The sequence below is a fragment of the Coffea eugenioides genome, chromosome 9, assembly GCF_003713205.1.
Source record: "Coffea eugenioides isolate CCC68of chromosome 9, Ceug_1.0, whole genome shotgun sequence".
Classification (NCBI taxonomy): domain Eukaryota; kingdom Viridiplantae; phylum Streptophyta; class Magnoliopsida; order Gentianales; family Rubiaceae; genus Coffea; species Coffea eugenioides.
The window spans coordinates 41,787,096-41,805,481 of NC_040043.1; the positions used below are offsets into that span (position 1 = coordinate 41,787,096).

At 34.2% G+C, this 18,386-nt stretch overlaps 3 protein-coding genes across 4 annotated transcripts; all 3 read right to left on the minus strand.

Moving 5' to 3' along the window:
• Positions 1 to 782: 782 nt before the first annotated feature.
• On the minus strand, positions 783 to 4,569 carry LOC113782936 (glutathione S-transferase DHAR2). The gene is made up of 6 exons (XM_027328917.1): positions 4,372 to 4,569; positions 4,136 to 4,226; positions 3,878 to 4,021; positions 2,649 to 2,766; positions 2,418 to 2,558; positions 783 to 1,355 (listed from the first exon to the last, which is right to left on the minus strand). The coding sequence occupies exons 1-6, from the start codon at positions 4,439 to 4,441 to the stop codon at positions 1,269 to 1,271; spliced, it is 651 nt and encodes a 216-aa protein (XP_027184718.1). The 5' UTR covers positions 4,442 to 4,569; the 3' UTR covers positions 783 to 1,268.
• Positions 4,570 to 10,667: 6,098 nt separating this feature from the next.
• Positions 10,668 to 13,857, minus strand: LOC113782603. The gene is made up of 5 exons (XM_027328482.1): positions 13,805 to 13,857; positions 13,388 to 13,431; positions 13,217 to 13,288; positions 12,952 to 13,048; positions 10,668 to 11,083 (listed from the first exon to the last, which is right to left on the minus strand). The coding sequence occupies exons 1-5, from the start codon at positions 13,855 to 13,857 to the stop codon at positions 10,981 to 10,983; spliced, it is 369 nt and encodes a 122-aa protein (XP_027184283.1). The 3' UTR covers positions 10,668 to 10,980.
• Positions 13,858 to 14,035: 178 nt separating this feature from the next.
• Positions 14,036 to 17,253, minus strand: LOC113782919 (LRR receptor-like serine/threonine-protein kinase ERECTA). Of its 2 annotated transcripts, XM_027328892.1 has the most exons (12): positions 17,109 to 17,251; positions 16,504 to 16,817; positions 16,350 to 16,424; positions 16,134 to 16,181; positions 15,966 to 16,037; positions 15,710 to 15,780; positions 15,327 to 15,415; positions 15,135 to 15,206; positions 14,969 to 15,052; positions 14,813 to 14,881; positions 14,466 to 14,543; positions 14,036 to 14,129 (listed from the first exon to the last, which is right to left on the minus strand). In XM_027328892.1, the coding sequence occupies exons 6-12, from the start codon at positions 15,755 to 15,757 to the stop codon at positions 14,102 to 14,104; spliced, it is 468 nt and encodes a 155-aa protein (XP_027184693.1). In that variant the 5' UTR covers positions 15,758 to 15,780; positions 15,966 to 16,037; positions 16,134 to 16,181; positions 16,350 to 16,424; positions 16,504 to 16,817; positions 17,109 to 17,251; the 3' UTR covers positions 14,036 to 14,101. The 2 variants fall into 2 exon arrangements, with proteins under 2 accessions (XP_027184693.1, XP_027184694.1); XM_027328893.1 differs by lacking the exon at positions 14,466 to 14,543 and having other exon boundaries at positions 17,109 to 17,253.
• Between the last annotated feature and the right edge of the window lie 1,133 nt (positions 17,254 to 18,386).

Consider the following 18,386-nt stretch of genomic DNA (forward strand, 5'->3'; position numbering starts at 1 on the left):
TAAGCCGAGCAAATCGAATTCGAGTATCTAAGTGCAATGCTCCAAGACTCGTCCTTTTAATTTTAATTATCAAATTTTTTAATATATTATTATTATTATGAAATTATCGTTATGTCTAAAAGAGTGGTTGAATTTACGAAATGTTTCAAATCGTATGAAAATTTTTATAAAAATATCTTTTCGTTCAAAAATTATCAAGAAAATGAAATTTTTTGACTCGGACTCGATAAGGTTCGCGTTGACTCGAACCAATGCGAGTCGAGCTCGAGTTCTATGAGCAATGCATTAAGCTCGAACTCAAGTTCCAATAATACTACTCGCTTGAGCTCGAAATCCTTCTTGCATTTTCAAATTGAGCTCGAGTATCAATTCGACTCGATTACATCTCTGGAGAAGTCTAGTGATATATTATATTATCCGAAACTTTTTAAAAATGCAGGATAAACTCGCAATCTGCAGCCCATCTTCCTCCCCGAGAATTTTTTATCTGCAGAATGGGAGATCCATTTTCCTACCCCTAGAATTTTTTTTATCTGCAGCGTGTGAGATTTAAACTCTCAATCTACAGCCATTTTTCTCTAGATTTTTTGATCTGCAGAGCGAAAGATTTAATTCACAATCTACGGCCCATTTTTTAACCTGCAGTTTGTACCGTGTCAGTAAAACCATTTTCTGTTTTTTCTCACATAAAGCTTTCTAAATTTATTTTCCTTTTTTTGAGTAAGAAAGAAGCATTTACTTAAATAAACACCGCAGAAGGTAAAACCAACACTCGTTTCAACTTCATGTGTACTCGGGCATGAGCCGGTTCTCTTTATTAAAAAGAAATAATAATAAATAAAGACTCCTCTGACAACCGTGGGATGGAAAATATGGCTTAGGATTTTGCGTTCCTCGTCCCATAACGAAAGTCTTGATTCTCCCCTCCCATCTTCTCTCATTGTCACACACATCCCTTACATTAAAAAGAGAAAATGACCCCAAAACATCACGATAACCATACACATGCATATGTGCAGAGAAGATAAAATTGTCGGCAAATTTGTAAAAGGACAGCTACAAATATGCTCCTGTTTCTGCATCTTCTCCACGTTTCTGGTATTAGTACGAACCACAAGAAAACATAGACATAGCATCCGCCTTTTTCAACCCCCTCTCTCTCTCCCCACACCTCCAAAAACAAAAAAACAAAAAAAGTACCAACAATTATAGCATGTCTTGTCACAGAATAGATAGGAGCTTTGTAGTTGTCGTAATTTAGAACAGCTTCACGCCTCAACCTTTGGCTTCCATCCAGCAATCACATGTTCTTTTGCAGCCTTGGTTTTGTCAAAAGTCTCCCAAGAAAAAACCAGCTGCACACAATAAGGAATTAACATGAAATCAGACGTCTCTATTTATCTTATCAAGCAAGGTTAAAGCAATAATTGTGATTGTACGGAAAAAGTTAAATCACAGAAGACTTGGATTTAACTTCTCTTCTTCTTGGACAACATCATGGACAAAAGCATTTTCTTCATATTAAGTATCATGCTTTAGGTCAGCAGGAAAGTATCCAATAGATTCATGCTCAGATTTCACGAACTGGGGGAAAAAAAGACCGAGCATGACATTCAACTATTTTGCCCTTGTCCTGCTGAGAACTCAGTTTAATTGCTTTGACTATTTGGCGACCAAGGTAGTATGAAGAACTAAGTTCACGAATTATCTTTATGCTTCGTTTCAGAAGCAAGTGATAAGAAGGATACGGAAGCTGGTTGGTAGAAAGCAAAGACAACCTAAGAAGGAAGAGTGCAAGCTGCGAAATTATAATCAATGAAAAAGTTCACTGGCGAAAATGAGAAGGAAAATTCCAATCTTGTCATTAAGATCTTTCGAGGATGGATGCATAAAAGACAAGCTCATGCGTGTGACTAAAATGGCGACTACATTAATTTGCTCATCAACAAACCAATCAGCTATACAAGTACTCCGACTGTTGATCTAATGCAAAATTTCAACAAAGGCTGCAATACAGAGAACTTGTGTTCCCTAAATCCAACTTCCAGAAACACCTGAACTTTCAAACTTACTTACACATGAAAAAAATGTATCATTTTCTTAATTTCTTTTTCACCCCTTTCAATTCAATACGAAAGCTGCTATTAACTGCCAACTATAATTTCTACAAACCATACGGCAAAATGTCTTTCCACTCAACTCATGACATGGAAAGGAAAACGTTGTGTTTTAGTCTAAAAACACATTTCATTGATCCCACCACCAAGCAAGAGAAGAAAGGAAAAAGAAGGTGCAGCTAGAAACAGAAAATCAAGCAAAAGCACATGAAGATGCAGGAGTAGGAAGGACTTTAAAGAAATCAGCTATGCATTTCAAGAGATGAGAGAGATAGGGATGCAATCATGAAAATCTCATACCTTTATGTAGTTATGTAAATGAGCCAAGTTTTCAGGGATTTTCCAGCCCTTGAAATGGTCAAGAGTTGTTTCAAGATGGTACAGTTTAGGTGCCAAACTCAAATCAACAGCAGATATCTTTTCGCCATTGATATATGGTCCCTAAACAGGCACAACCACAAAACCAAACCTAAGAGTTAGCAGGAATAATATTCAACTTTGATCATTTTTTCAGTAATGACAAGGGCATACATGAGCTTTGAGGTGTTCATCTAATGCCTTTAGTTCTTCTAGTAGAGCTTGCTCTGTCCCATCATTGGGATCCTTGCTCTTTAGAAACTTGACAAAAGCAGGGAATATCTTTGAAGCCCTAGATTTGGAGAATGTTGAAAATAAGAAAATCAGTAAGAAACAGCAACAATTTTGCAGTAATAAAACAAACAATTTGTTTACTCTTCCTGAACATGACAAGTTGACTCAACAGCAGGAAATTTTGAACAGGGATCATGAAAAATTGATAGAGGATCGTCTAAACATCAGAGACAAGCAAATAAGACCACCTACTTTTACAAGACATAGACTTCATGATATCACAGTAACTAGCTGTTCTTATATAAAGTATTACTATTATTGTCATCTGTTGTTTTACACTGTTGTCCAGGATGTGAATAAGAGCATCAGCTCAATAGAAACCCCCCTTCCCCCCCCCCCCAAAAAAAAAAAAAAAAAGAAAAAATAATATCCATTTTAATTTTTTGATTGATACAAGCTTGTGTGATTACGCTATAGGCTCTCATCCTTCAAAAGAAATAGCAAAACTAGAAAATGAGAGACTGAAGTTTCTGTTTTAGAATATTTTGAATTCCAGTGGATGTCTGAAAGCCAGAACATAAGATCTGCAGGCAAAACCAGATTTGAGCAGAACTTCAAGGACATCAAGAAGTGGCATGTTCTGAAAATCAAGAAACTTTGCAAATCAATAAAATTCCCTATATGATCACCTGAACTTTCCTATTCTGGATACAATTTTTGGAAGCAAAAATGGACAACATAAAATATCAGCAAGGGTCAAAGTAATTTCTGCAGTAATCACTTCAAAAAGAAATGAATAACAGGGTAAGGATTGTGCATGAGAAGATGCTAGCTACATAGAAAATTGCGAAATAAACTCCACAATTTAACAATAGCATAATTCAGCTTCAAATTCATATTTTCATAAAAACCACCAGGATGATTATCTAGTATACACGCTCCACATATACCTGCTTTCCCGGGAAACTAAAAAATTTACTAACACCCAAAGGTTCTAGTACTTAATAAACAATGCCTACACATAAACACAATCAGCCAAATAGAAAGTCGCCTATGACCCAGTGGTTAAAGGTCTTTGATCGTCCTCCCCCTTCCACCTTCTTCCTTCCCAGCCCTCCCACTCTATAAAGGATAATACGCGGATAAACTTGTAGAGAAACAGAATGTACACAGAGGAGGCTTCAGGAGGAGCAGATAGAGGGGGTTCTGAGTATTTCTCTTCAATCATCCCAACTATCACATCAGAGTCAGAAATCCATTTGTCATCAAATTTGATCACTGGCACCTTCCCTTCTGGGTTCACAGCCAAGAACCTAAATACCATTTCCAAAGAAACATTTTTTGGTATAAGACTAAAAACCCGGCAAAAATTACTAAAAGGAAAACAATTGATCAAAGAAAAACAGTAAATGGGAAGCAAAACTGACCATTGTGGCTTGTCATCAGTGTTGATTAGGTGCAACTTGTAAGGTACTTTCTTTACCTCCAGGGTCAAAAGTATCCTATGGCAAAATGGGCCTTCAAAATGCCAAAACCCATCAGAAATTTCACCAATATTGAATCAATTCCACGAAAAAAAAAAGGAAGTAAGAAGAAAAAAAATCCAAATAATATTAAAGAGTAAATAAACTTGAGTGATAGATAAATAGGGAAAAGGAATTACAGTCTCCAAGAATGTCAGGGACACCAGCAGCAGCTTTTACACAGACCTCCACTGGCTTAGAATCAGCCATTGATGATCGGAAAGAATATGTCTTTGGTTGTTTGGTACTGTGATTTGTGAGTTTTTGGGGCGAGGGGAACGACGTGGTGGTTTCTTGAATGCAATGGAACGGGAATCACCGCTCTATTTAGATTCTTCTGGAGTTATGGGTGTTGTTGTATTAAGTAGGGATAATTTCAGAAACCTCCCCTGAGGTTTCTGACACTTTCACTGACATCCCCTGAGGTTCTCAAAATTTCACTTACCTCCCTTGCTTTTGATTTTGTGGTAACAATCCAGTCCAAATCAGATTAAAATATTATTTTCATGTGTGAGAAGGTATTTTTATTCCATAGCTACCCTTTGCAGAAGTTGTATTAGTAGAAGATTCAAAGAAGAATAAATGATTTGGACTAATTAGTAAAGTTGAGGGGGGGTAAGTGCAATACAAAAAATTGCATGCACCAGATGTGCCATGCAACAGTTATTTGGCAGATTTTGCAACGGCTAGCTGCAAATTGCAACGGCCAGAAGGTTTGCTGTTTCAGTAGCAATAGCATATAAAGCAAAGCAACTTAACTACCTCTGAGGTTTCAAGCTATTAACATTCTTTGCTACTAATTTGGAGTGATAACAAGTGCATTTGCTGTGCTACAATTAGAGCTCTGAGTAAAAAGTTTTAGCTGCAACCATGGCCTCTTCAAGCCATAGGGGAGAATCATGGAATTCACCTACATCTTTCTCCATTAAAAACAGGTTTTGCCGCTGTAATCGCAAAGCAACCGTAATGATATCAGAGAGTGAAAGGAATCCAGACAAGTTGTATTTCTATTGAGAAATTTCCAACTTTGTGATGAATTTTAAAAAAATTCTACAAAAGGGGTGATTTTGGGTTTAATTTCCGTCAGGGGGGTCTTCGCATTTGTGAATTTCACAAATGCGAGCTTACAAGAGCTCGCATTCGTGGAATGCGAGCTCTGGTTATTGAGCTCGCATTCCACGAATGCGAGCTCTTCTCAATTTTTTTTTTTCCTTTTTTAAGAGCTAGGGAATTATTTCTAGGAAGCAAATGCGAGCTCTTATCTTTTTTATTTTGGTATTTTTTGAGAGGTAGGGAATTATTTGCAGAAAGCTTCTAATTTTTGTTTTAAAAAATGTTGCAAATATTTAAAATTTTGCAAATAGCTCGCATTTGTTAAATTTGACCTGCAAAAATTGTATTTAACTTTTTTGTTAGATTTCGCATTTATAAGTATGACTTGTAGAAAATTAGATTCAAATTTAGATGTATTAGGGTTTTAAAAATATTATATAAGTGATAAAAATTTTATAAATTGTAAAAATAAAATCAAACTGCTTGGATAATTAAATGTTATATTTGCATAAGAAATAATACAATAATCATAATAATGATAATACAATAATATTGGTGTAATAAAACTGCCATTAATTTAAATATTTACTTATAATGCCCAAAGAGCCTAATTACCAATTTTTTCTTCTCGCGCTCAAATATAACATTAACCCGCATGCGAGCTAACCTTGAAATAGAAAAAACACAGAATCCCGCTTGCGGGTTTCAGGAGTATTCGGATATTCTCATATGCACCTATGCAAATCGAACCAACCGGATATCTTATCCGTATCCCATTTTTTTAAATAAAAATCTTATAAATTTGAAAAATAAAATCAAATTTAGATGTATTAGGGTTTTAAAAATATTATATAAATCAAGTTTCTATTATTGTTGTTAAGCTTAATTAATCATATCAGATGCCATTATGTAACTAAACGGTAGTAATTAACCCCAACTACTTGGGATATATCTGTAATTTTGGCCCTGATGACGTCAGAAAAGGGGCCCAATTTTTTATCAAGGGAGGTAAGTGAAATTTTGAGAACCTCAGGGGATGTCAGTGAAAGTGTCAGAAACCTCAGGGGAGGTTTCTGAAATTATCCCTATTAAGTACTAACGCATAACGTGTCCTTCTGTGGCGTGTCAGACCATTGACCACGTTGATATCATATGACTTTATTTTTATTGCCCAAATGGTTCCTCGCTTTTTTTATTGATAAAAACATTTTTAGTCCCACATATTTAAAATCAGTCAAATAATTACTCAAATATTTAAAAGGGTGTCTATTTAGTCTCGGAACTCATTTCCGGTCGGTCCACAATTACAAGGGCAAAATGGAACAAAATTCGCTTTTCTCAAAAAAAAAAAAAAAGACAATTGCAAGTCTACTTCTCTAATAGGAACCCTGATTTTTATCCACTACACCTATAATCAAAAGTTGTTTACAATGAAGCAGATACTCTATATAAGTGAAAAAGGTGCAGAAAATGCAAGTGACCTTACTTTTTCTTATTCAATTTATAGGCTTGGTGGATAAAATTTGTGCTTTCCTATTCTAAAGATGATCATGTGATTATCTTGCAAATTTTTTTTTTCTTGGAGAAAAAAGGAATTATGTTCCTATTTTGCCTTTAAATTTGTGAGCACGTGAGTAAGGTGCGTGCTTTTCGACCAAAAAACTGAAAAAAAAAATGAGTTCTGGGAAAAAGGGGCATATTTTGATTATATTTGAGGGACTATTTTGACTAAATTTTGAATGTAAGAGACTAATAAAGTTGTTTTTCAAAAAATATATAAGGGACCATTTTGATAATTTTTCCCAATTCAGATACACTGGAAAGTATATTAATTCTGATTTTGTTTCATATTATACCTTTTTACTAGTAATTTTAGTATTCTTCAATTTGTCATTATTCCTTGACCATTAATTAGACCATGAAAAATTTTCAACTTCTAAGGATTTTTCTACCATCTGCACCCGAGCCCATTATTGTTAGAATAAAATTGATTAATCGTCATTATTTAGCTCATGCTATGAGTTAGCAATCTCAATATGTTTACCTAACTTAGAGTTCATTTTGATGTAATCAGTACTGTATATGTGTTTGGAATAGGAAGATTTGGAATAAAAAAATTTACTTTACAAATTTCAATCACCTTTTTATCTCACATACATTACATCATAAAAGTGCTACAGTAATTATCTCAAATAAATCATCTAAATAAACTCATATCCACACAACTTCGAAGATTCATGGAAATGCCCTCTTGTTCACAATTCTGTTGTAAAGGCCCAAAGTTTATAATAGCCAACTCTAATGAACCTAGACTAAATGCAAGAATAAAATGAACCTAGACGAAAAAACAGACCATGTTCATGATACAGGGTTAAATGTCACCATTAGTTAAATCCTTAAGTGTCATTAACGTCTTCTAATGTCCAAATTCCAACTTCAAACCAATGATGTATAATTGCCATTTCCTACTTCAAACTTTTGGCCCTTGGTCGTGTTTATGTGATTAGGGGGCCAATCAATTCAACCGAACACAAAGTTGTTTGTCATGATGATTTTCTGATGGATAAATTGAACTTCGATAGTTTAATTAGTTTTCGCTATAAAACTAAACTTGAAGATTTTATTGATCGTTAAATTTACTTAAAAAAAAAAGAAGAAAGAGATTCATAGTGTGATTCTCTTTCTATCATTTAATGATGACTCGAGTCCTCAACCTAAATGAAGTAGAACTCATAATTCTAGTTAAGAAATTACGCCATTTTTTACAAGTAAAGATTACATAACAATCTTGTAATTGTTTGAACTTGATTTTGATTATTGGTCCTCAAAGAAGTGTCAAAAAGCAAAAAAGTTGATACATGTTAATCCGTCTTCCGTTAAGTAGCGATCCCCGGAAGTGTTTGGATAGCAAATTATCTCAAATAATATTTCACTTATATCATAAACACACTTCTCAATCCACTTTTTTATATTATCAATTACTTTTTTATCTCACATACATCACATTATAAAAAAGTGCTATAGTAATTATTTCGAATAATACTCTGCCAAACAAATTGTTCACTTGGTTTGTTTGTTAAAAGTTGCGAGGCCTGTCATTGCAAATTGCAACGGATGATGACGATATATCATAACAAAATCTGGGGTCATTTCCCTGTCAAATTTCATAGAATCAATTACTTTTTTTTTCCCCCTGGGTCATCTGCTTTATTAGAAATTCCTGATTAATTGTCTCAAAAGTAATGGACCTGAGAATGACCACGTGTGTCTTCATGCTCCTTTTTTTGCTTCTCGATTTCATGGTGGGAATGGAATTTTAGGGCCAGCTTTATCTCTGGGCCTGCATGCCCACTGCAAAAGTCCTCCAAAATAACTCTTACCTTTGGTGAATGTCAATTTTTTCCTTTTCCTTTATACTCTTTGTTGCCCACACAAAATTGGGAAAAGACATAGAAGCTGATAGGACGTAAGATTCGTTAGATCCAGCAATTAATTTTTTTTTTTGGTGTCAAAATTAACTGCAGCATCAAAATTAGAAGATCCAACGTGCTCCAACTATGGAAACTAGGTGTTAACTGCAGACCTAATGTGTGTGTAATTTAGAAATAATTAAAATGAATTAGTTTTATGCAATATTTTTGCTTTTTCCATAGATCAAATTGATATAATTTTTTTATTAAAGAACTTTGGTTTATAATGTAACAGTAATTTGGTAGTTGGATTAAGGTGGTTATGAGTAGTTATAAAGACAAAATATGATGATCAGGCGATGAACGGAAAAATTAATTTTTTTTTTTTTTTGTAAGGATGAAGTTGGAAGTTCAAAAAATGTCTAAAATTGTTTACATCAATTGCCACTCTTCTGTCATTTCTTTTGGGAGGCGATGCAATATTCATTAGCAGATTAGTTAATCCAGTAGTTATGTAGAAGTGAAAGTTTTCCAAATGAGATGTGGATAGATAATGGTAAACGTTGAAAATATACTTTTAAAAGGGTAAATGTTAACACCAAACACCTGTTTACACTTTATTAGATGGTAAGATAATTTGAGATGCGTACGCTTAACGGTTCAAATTGATTACCACGAACATTTTCACGATTCAAAAGTTAAATCCCATTCATTCATTTAACATGATAGAGTAACTGTTGTATTTAAATTTTATTTGTTTTCTCTTCTTCTTCTTTTTTTTCTGGGTAATTTTTGGGAAGCCTCTTGCTCATGGAGAAGAAGTTGGAAAGTGGCTGCTAAATGCCATGTGCTAACTGCTAATCTTTTGACAGAATATCAATTCCTAAAACCTAAGCTAATCCCACAAGTCCAATCAAAAGGCAATTGCTAACTTCTGGCTACACTTATGGAACTTAAATCCTAGACACTCACACGGTCACACCCTCACTAGACGATGTGCTAACTGCTAATGGACTTGACTAAAAATCACATGAGGCTGCCGAGTGATGAATGATGATTCATCATTAAGGGCCCTAATCCACAGCCGTCCATTTTATACAATTAGGTCAACTAACTCCATTTTAATGCTCTAATTACCACACAGAAAAACTATAAAATAAAGGGGAATAAAAGAACAAAGAGATAGTAGCACCTAGGGGTGTGCATCGAATTCGAATTCGGTAATTCGGAAGTTTGAATTCGGAATTTTTCGAAATTTTGGTACCTGATAATTCGACCGAATTCGATTTCGAATTCACTAATTCCGAATTCGTACCGAATTCAATTCGGAATTCGGTAAATTCCGATTTCACCGATTTCACCGAATTCGGAAAAATTTATATATTATTACTAGGGTCTGCTTCCCACGCAAGGCGTGGGAACTTTAGACCTGTTAGTAAGGTTCCCTGCCATGCAGAAGCAGTATATATTAGTTGATAAGAGGAGCTCAGTATTGATAAAAAAGATGCTTGATTTTTTTATTCCTAAACTGGATAATGTTTTTGATGATTGTAGTTTTTAGAGTTGGTTTTTCTCCATCTTTATCATCAGATTTAGCCTTCCCATAAGTTTGATTTGTAGATACTAATTGTGTTCTGTCTCTTGTTACTTTCCGTGCTTTTTGCTTTGGTATGTGTGGACAAAAATGGCTATAGGAATTACTCATAGTATCAAGAGGATTGGTTGTAATAAGTAAGATCAGGTGCAAGTACCTGAATACACTAAAAGTAATTTGCATTAACTTGGTTCCTCAATAAAGTAATTTTACAAAAAAATCCCTTATAAAGAAGCAAAAGAAAGAAGGGGAAGAAATAAAAGTTGAAGTTAGGAGGGAGTTGAACTGCAACAAACCACAACAAATTGGAATCTGCAAGATTTGGAGGCTATGAATCATATCAAAAGCAACTTGTATAAGATTACATGCGACAGCATGGTTCCAAAATATTTATAGTTAATTAATAAGGAGCTTCAAGGTAGACTTACATGTATCAATTACAATGGAAACAGTGATAGATTGCAGGAGAAGAGACACAATAGAGTAATGCAATTGACAAGTTCAACACATAAATCAGAAATATCAGAAACATGTCATTTAACTTCTATTCAGCAGCTAGACCTTAGCCAAAGAGAAGCAAAGACACATTTTTTATTGAGAACACGGAAGGAAAAAAAAAGTTGTCATGCGTATGCATGTAAAAGGTAATAAAGAAAAGTACGTGTCTTTAATACAACAAATCACACCTTCCTTTACTCTGCATCTTTTGGTGGAGGCCAAAACAATGAGGAGAACTGAAGCCCATCTATCCACCTCTCGCATGAAGCAGCCATATAAGTATCTAGACAGTACCTTCTATACTTAGAAGATGTCATGAAGAAGAACAGCCATAAGCCCCATTACAAGAACTACTAATCAAGTATCAAAAGACAGTAATTCAGGAGTTTGAATATTATACTCTTCATATAATTGTGTGGCACCTCTGTGAGAAGCAAATGTGACAGATTAGCTTGCATTGCAGAGCAAAACACTATGACGAAAATTTGTGTCTGCATAGCATGTAAAGATACATTAGAAGAGCTAATTAGAAGTGCAAATGTATAAGACATTTGCTGCAGAATTTTACTTAGAAAGATAGAAATAAACATTTTGAGTTAGACGTTATTAAGCATGCATAGGTCATGGCTATAAGCTACTTCTACTTCTGAATTATGCCATTGATGAATTTATTCCTGTTAAGCTATGAGACTGAATAAAAGTAAACTGCCTCTTTGCATGAATCAAAGAACTGTACACTTAGTAAGTTTTAGAAACAGGACAGAGATGAATTGCAGAATGTGAATTGATAGGAATATCTTTGTAACCTTTCTTTGAGACAAAACATAGAACTTTGGATTATACTAAAGAGAAATGATAACAAGTGTGTAATTTTAATACTTATTTGTAGACAGTTATTTTAACACTCATTATGTTCTAAACAGAAGAACAGATCAATGATGGTAGAATGTGCTACAATATGTGAATGATGGCAAAGCTGAAGGCTATCTATTGATATATGAATTGATCAAATTGAGAGAGATAGATCCAGAAGTTATCAGTAAAAAAAAAGGCTTAGCAGTATTAGTTTGAACCTTTAGCAGCATACCAAACAAACATGTGGATTGTATGATTTAGAGATAACCAACTGCAAGAGCTACACCATAACGAACATGTGGATTGTATGATTCAGAGATAAAGAAGATGATTTGAAGAGTCTGCATTTTAAGGTTAGCAACTCAATCAAATAGATTGTTCAATATTTGGATTTTTGTTGATTTTGATATGTGAAAATATAAAGCATAAGCATCATAACAATAAGAAGAGAAGGGTGTGCTGATTTAAAAGGATAAAGTTATTGGAGCATTGAACAGAGATTGTTTGGTAATGATTCAAAAGGAAAAGCAAAGAAGACAATGCAGAAATAGAGGGGGTCACAAAGCTGGTGCTGGAGAGGCTAAATTTAGCAGTTTTGATAACTGCTAAATTTAGTTTTGTTTGATAAAAAGAAGTGGAGGATACTTGGCTGGTATCCTTTCCAAGTCAGAAATGTATATTGTATAAATATGCTTCTCCCTTCCCAAGTGACGTTTGAAAGTGTAAATGGATAATACAAGATTGACATTAGTTTTTATTAGTTCATTGTTTCAAAGCTTAAAACAGGATAAAAAGTTTAAGCTGTTGCTTTAGTAATAAATACTGAATTTGTAGCAATGATGCCCAAAAAGAAGATACAAAGGAACAAATATTGGAAGTAGTATGCACGTGAAAGACAATATACGAATCATGCAAGTAAAATTTATCATAATCAAATTTTGGTAAAGAAACTGTTTGGAAGTTTTCAATTCTCCAAATGTTTGTCTCTGTATAGTGAAAGTTAAGTTCAATGAAAAAATGGTATGGGCAACATAAAAGATATTTATGAAAAAAGGAACCAACAAATAGAAACATGGAAAATTGAAGAGCCTGTCTGGGTTGAAGATTATCTCGAAAGGTTTTTCATGTTAGTATAGTAGCAATTTTCACAATGTGATAGAACATGTAAGTCGTTCCATATTTCATGAAATAAATGGAATAACAGATATTGAAAGATCCGTATAATTATCCGCTGCAGTTTTTCAATAAGGATACATTTTCTGACCAACTTGCTGAAATGCAGGTTCTAAAGTTTTCACAGAGCTAGATACCTTATCAAATGCTTTTTGCTGCTAACTCTTTGAAGAAAATAGCGAACAAGACTTTTAAAGCTTAAAGGTCCGGTAGTCTTCAAATTCTGAACGGCGCCTACACAAAAGAAAGAGCAGCAGACAGGCTTAGCAAGAATAGAAAACAATATCAAGTCAAAAGTCAAGTTCTATATCACCAGTATTTGCTACAAAGTAAATTGCAAAGTAAATGCACATATATATTGTTAACGAAGAAAACTTTGGTAGTGCAAAAGCTTAGTAATACCTGTTGGCTGATGATTGACATGACCTAAAGAGTGTTTCGCAATATGATTGTGACAAAACAAAGTAGGCAGTCCTGATAAAAAGCAAATGCTTGGTTACATTTGAATATCTGCATCAGCACACGATAAAGTGGAAACATCACTGAAGGCATTATAAAGCATGACAAAATTACCTGATACATGCTGTGAAGATTCATAAAGATACTTATAACACTCGCTGCAGATTGGAAGCTCACTTGTTTATCTACTCTTCCATATCCTATTTCTCTGCTTCCTGCAGATCCAACATACCAATAAGGAAAAATTTAAACCTTTTTTTTTCGAAAATCAAGAACATGATCACAAAATCAAGCCTTTTTTGCAAGAAAGAAAAATAAAAAAATTTAAATTCCTTTTTCTGCAAGAGGAGAACCCATTGAAAAAATGGAGCATTTTCGTCCAAAAAAGAAACAAATAACAAAATCAAAATTTTTTGAAAAACGGAGACCCAATACATTAGGTTTCAGAATTCACAAAGAAATGAGGAACAAAAATTACATGTTGCAATTAGAGGGGTAGACAAAATTTGCCTTCAGTTTGAGAATTTTTACATATGTATACCTCTAGGAGGATTTTTCACATCATGTGAAACACTGGCTTTCATTGTATACCGAGGTATTATTATAGATATACCTTCTTCAAATGTTGACAATACAGAAACATGTTTCTTTAGCTTGCCTTCTGACTGAGTAATGACTTTAAACAAAAAGTTATCTTCGGAATTTTGTTGTACAACTGGTTCAATAGCAATACATTGTTGCCTATCAGCCCTTTTTTTTCCATTCTGTTGTAGAAGTGGCTCAATAACAATAGGCTGCTGGTTATTGTAGTCACTGTTTTGCAGCAGCTCATATGAAACTGGAACTTCTTCTACACCTATAACAGTGCAACGTTCAGTATAGCAGTGCAACGTCAGACAAAGACCACGTTCAAGTAAAGTCTGGATATGAGTTAAAAGCTTTTGATAATTTACACTGTGTTCATCATAATGAAAATTACAGTTTTGAGTAAAATAGTGGTGTGGTTTGAAAATTACACTGGAATGATTTCTTCATTCACATTTATTTCTTACAGAATTTGGTCTGAATTTACACAAAGATTTTTAATCAACTATTTAAGCTAGTCAAGCAGGAGACTGAATAGATTAATATAAAGGCAAAACATGAAACATATATACAACAGCTTTTACTTTCTTATTGGTTTATAGAAGACCTTGATGTAGCTGCTTTTCTTGCTTTCTCTTTTGATAAGCTTCGCTCTGTGTGACTCGACGAGCTTCTTTTTGTTCCACTGATAAGCAAGCATATCTTTCTCTTAATTTTCAATTGCGAAGAATCTTCTTATTCGTCAAATTTGCAAACGCATCACTTGTAGACATTGTACACTAAATATCCAAAGTTAACAGTAAGCATGACAATAGCAGGCCGATTAAATTCGAAAAGGCAGCAAAATGCAAAATCTAGTTTAAAGGTGATAGCATAAATAAGGCCAAAAAACAAGGATTTTTGGAAAGGAATAACAAAGCCACCAGGATAAAGCAGGAATATGCAAGCACTTACAAGGTATCCACTTGCAAGAAACCGATATTGAAGGGAATCTCACCAGTCAATTGATTATACGACAAATCCCTAGGAATGATGCAAAAGCCAGTTCAAATTTCAAAACACTAAAACCAATTCAAAATTTGGTTCAAGCGTTTTTGTCGAGGTACATACAAAACCTGGAAGGCTGTACAATTTCCAATATTCTCTGGAATAGAACCAGTCAAGCTGTTGTTTCGGACATCACTGAACAGACAACTGAAACACATGAGCAATGAACCTGATCTGATGTAGCAGGCTGGTGATATATCAAGTTTGATATAAAGCACAGGTGACTTACAAGTACCACAGGCCCATGAGCTGACACATATTTGGCGAGAGAGTTCCGCCCAACTTGTTCCCACGCAAACCCCTGTAAGAGCACATAGCCGCACACGTTTTTAAACTAAACTTGGATGCAGAACTTAAAAAAATAGTTCATTAAAACATAGTAGTACTTGAATACACTTAAAATCCAAATTACTGTACTCACAAATATTGCAGTACTTCATTCCAATATATGAGTCTTGGTATTTCTCCGCTCAAACTATTTTGTGCCAAGTCACTGGAATGGTACAGTTTCTGACGTTAAGTACCAAAAGCTTAAGTAGAAGAAAAAAAAAACTCTCATTTCCTCTAGAGATTAAATTACTCTAAGACCAGTAATATCTTGAACATACAGAACTTTCAAGTTAGGAATCTGAGATAGTGTAGAAGGAATTGGACCAATCAACTGATTATTTTTCAAGATCCTGGCACCCACACAAATAATAACTGGTTTCAGATACCAAGCCAGATTATAGCAAAGAAAAGTTGCGCAAGAAAGTATGTTGACACAATTTTCGTAAATAGTCTACAACTGTGAAACAAACTTACAAGAATTCTAGTTGTTTCAGCTTGGAGATTGAAAGGGAATATCCCCATACAGCTCGTTGAAGGAAAAATCCCTGGTCACAAGTATCCAGTAAAGGTTTAACCCAAAAACAAAAACAAAAAAAAAAAACTGAGCACAATTTGAAGGACATCTAAAAAGACTTAATCAAGTAGAAATGGCTGCATAGGTTCTACATGCCCTAGCAAATGTACTAATGTAGCTACATTAAATAAATGTTAAGTCTAATCAGGAGCTTACAAGCTTGTCAAAGCAGAACAATCACCAATCTCGTCTGGGATTTGTCCAGAAAGACGATTTCCCCTTAGATCACTGTCACATTGTTATGTGAAATCAATTTCCATAATAGTAACTTGTAAAAATGAAATCCAAAGATAAAGAGTAAAGCTACAAGCTTGAAGACAGTACATTGAAAGCAGTAAAGCACCAGGCTTGTTTATTCAGGGTCCAATCTCCCTGCACAATTCAAACATAAGAGTCATATAATATTTGATCATACAAGCATCCAAGTCAAATAATAATTGGGTTTTTGAACATTCTCATTCCAAATGATTTGAGAGATGTTAATATCTTTATGACTACGGAATAAGAAGGGTATATTAATGCAATTAAGGATAAATGTACCTGAGATTGAGGATCATTTGCAATTCGCCTTTCAGCATGCAAATATATTTCATATTGCTTGAGGATAGTTCCATGCTGTTGGATTAGCAAATCCAAGGAGTAAATTTCAGCATTATATGGATTTTATATAATCTTTGGGAAAATTATTTTATACCAGATTCTAATCCTCAAATGTCAGAAAATCTGTAAATTCCTTCATATTATGATGCAATAGCTCCGCCACGGTCTCATGTTTCCTCAATAAGAAATCGAAAATCGTTAAAATAAAAAGAGAACATACAAGTACATCAACTCAAGAAACATGGTAAAAATTAATAGTTTTAGACGGACACATAGGCATCAATGTTGTTGCAGACAGTACCTTCTTTGAAGCAGATGAAGAAGCCTAAAGCTTACAATTTTTTGTCCTCCCAATCTCTCATAATATGTTTATTCATTTTTCCTTTTTCTTTGCTTTCGTCCTTGCTCCTTGCACATCCAAACATAAATAAAATTCGGAACTTATTTTCAAAATCCACAATACTTTAGCAAACATCAAGAATTCAATCACACTAAGATATCCGTTTTGCAAAAACAAATTTCAGCAAAAGAATCAAACCTTTTTTTTCCTAAGAACAAAAACCCATTAAGAAAATCAGTAGTTCTTTCCAAAAAAAAAAAGAAGCAAAATCAATAACCTAGTAGAGAAAGAGCAGGCGGTTGAGTTTTTGTAAATTTTGTTCTCGCAATAATTGGATAAAACACTCATTGAAGATTTACCTCTTGAGAACCCAACAAAAGGGAAACGGAAGCACATGAGGCAATGGTTTGATAAGGCGCAGATCGTCTGATAAGGCCACCAGTTGAATTTTGTACATGTGAGTAGTAAATTGGCTTGAATTAGTAATGGCCGACAGAATTCAGAAAAACGGTCTCCAAGACAATTTTTCAATTTCCCACACCAAAAGTAAAAAGCTATTGCAAAATGACATTGTTAGACATGAGTTGAAAATATATAGTCCATTCAATGAATATTTTGAGGGATGAAAATGTAATTAAACAAGAGAAAATTATTTGGCTGATATCACATCTCATTAATGCTTCTTGTAAATGCTGCAAAACAGCAAATGTTCCACTGGCATCGGCTAAGCTAAGCCTTGCAATAACCAACAAGTAGTTTCAATAGCTCTTGAACAGAACAAACGAGCAGATGAACAACCAAACGTCTTGGCTAATGGAAAAAAGAACAACCAAAAGGCTTTAAGGACAAAAATGCCCCTGAAGTGAGCAGATGAAATTTTATGGACAAAAATGCCCAATGAACAGGACCAAAACGTCTTCTTATAAGATATAAAGATATAATATAAAATTTATAATATTATATAATATTATATAATATTATATAAATTTTATATTATATTATATTATATTATATAAATTTTATATAATATTATATAGTATAAATTTTATATTACATGTATAAAAAATATATTTATATATTAAAAACGAATTTGAAATCGAAATCGGAATTCGAATTCCGATTTCGAATTGTAAATTCGAAATCGGAAATTCCGATTTGAAAAACTCCATTACCGAATTCGAACCAAATTCGAAATATATGAATTCGGAAAATCCGAATTCGATTCCGATTTCCGATTTACCGATTTCGAAAATTCCGAATTCAATTCGAATTCGATCGGTAAATCGGAATTTTTCGATTTTGCACACCCCTAGTAGCACCAGCGTACCATAATATCTAGGAAGGGGAGGAAACCCTCATAATAAATTCACGCGTCCATCCAGCCAAGCGGATTGTGAAGCCCATCCGCCGCGGCCCGACGATACATAGCCCGCAAGTAACTCACGTGACAATATTTTCCGCGCCAACCTCGGCCTTCATTCATTCGAATATTCCTCCTTTTTCGCTAATCATGGGCAACCCAATTGCTTTTTCCACTCCTGTTTTCTCTACTTTCACTACTGCACCCTACTTCTCCTTTTTTTTTGGGATAAAACAAACAAAAAGATAAAGCTTTAATCTTTTCTACTATCTTTTTT

Excerpts from the sequence above, each read along its gene's own strand:
- LOC113782936 (XM_027328917.1), bottom strand. The coding sequence starts at position 4,441 with ATGGCTGATTCTAAGCCAGTGGAGGTCTGTGTAAAAGCTGCTGCTGGT. Across the intron at positions 2,767-3,877 it reads CCTCCTGAAGCCTCCTCTGT|GGCTTCAAAGATATTCCCTG; the intron begins GTACATTCTGTT and ends CTCCAAATCTAG. Across the intron at positions 2,559-2,648 it reads ATGAACACCTCAAAGCTCAT|GGACCATATATCAATGGCGA; the intron begins GTATGCCCTTGT and ends GTGCCTGTTTAG.
- LOC113782603 (XM_027328482.1), bottom strand. The coding sequence starts at position 13,857 with ATGAAAGCCAGTGTTTCACATGATGTGAAAAATCCTCCTAGAGGTATA. Across the intron at positions 13,049-13,216 it reads TGTCAATCATCAGCCAACAG|GCGCCGTTCAGAATTTGAAG; the intron begins GTATTACTAAGC and ends TCTTTTGTGTAG. Across the intron at positions 11,084-12,951 it reads AGCAAAAAGCATTTGATAAG|AAGGTACTGTCTAGATACTT; the intron begins GTATCTAGCTCT and ends TTCTAAGTATAG.
- LOC113782919 (XM_027328892.1), bottom strand. The coding sequence starts at position 15,757 with ATGGGGATATTCCCTTTCAATCTCCAAGCTGAAACAACTAGAATTCTT. Across the intron at positions 15,416-15,709 it reads CTGAAACAACTAGAATTCTT|AAACTGTACCATTCCAGTGA; the intron begins GTAAGTTTGTTT and ends ACTTAACGTCAG. Across the intron at positions 15,053-15,134 it reads CTCATGGGCCTGTGGTACTT|TTGTCTGTTCAGTGATGTCC; the intron begins GTAAGTCACCTG and ends CATGTGTTTCAG.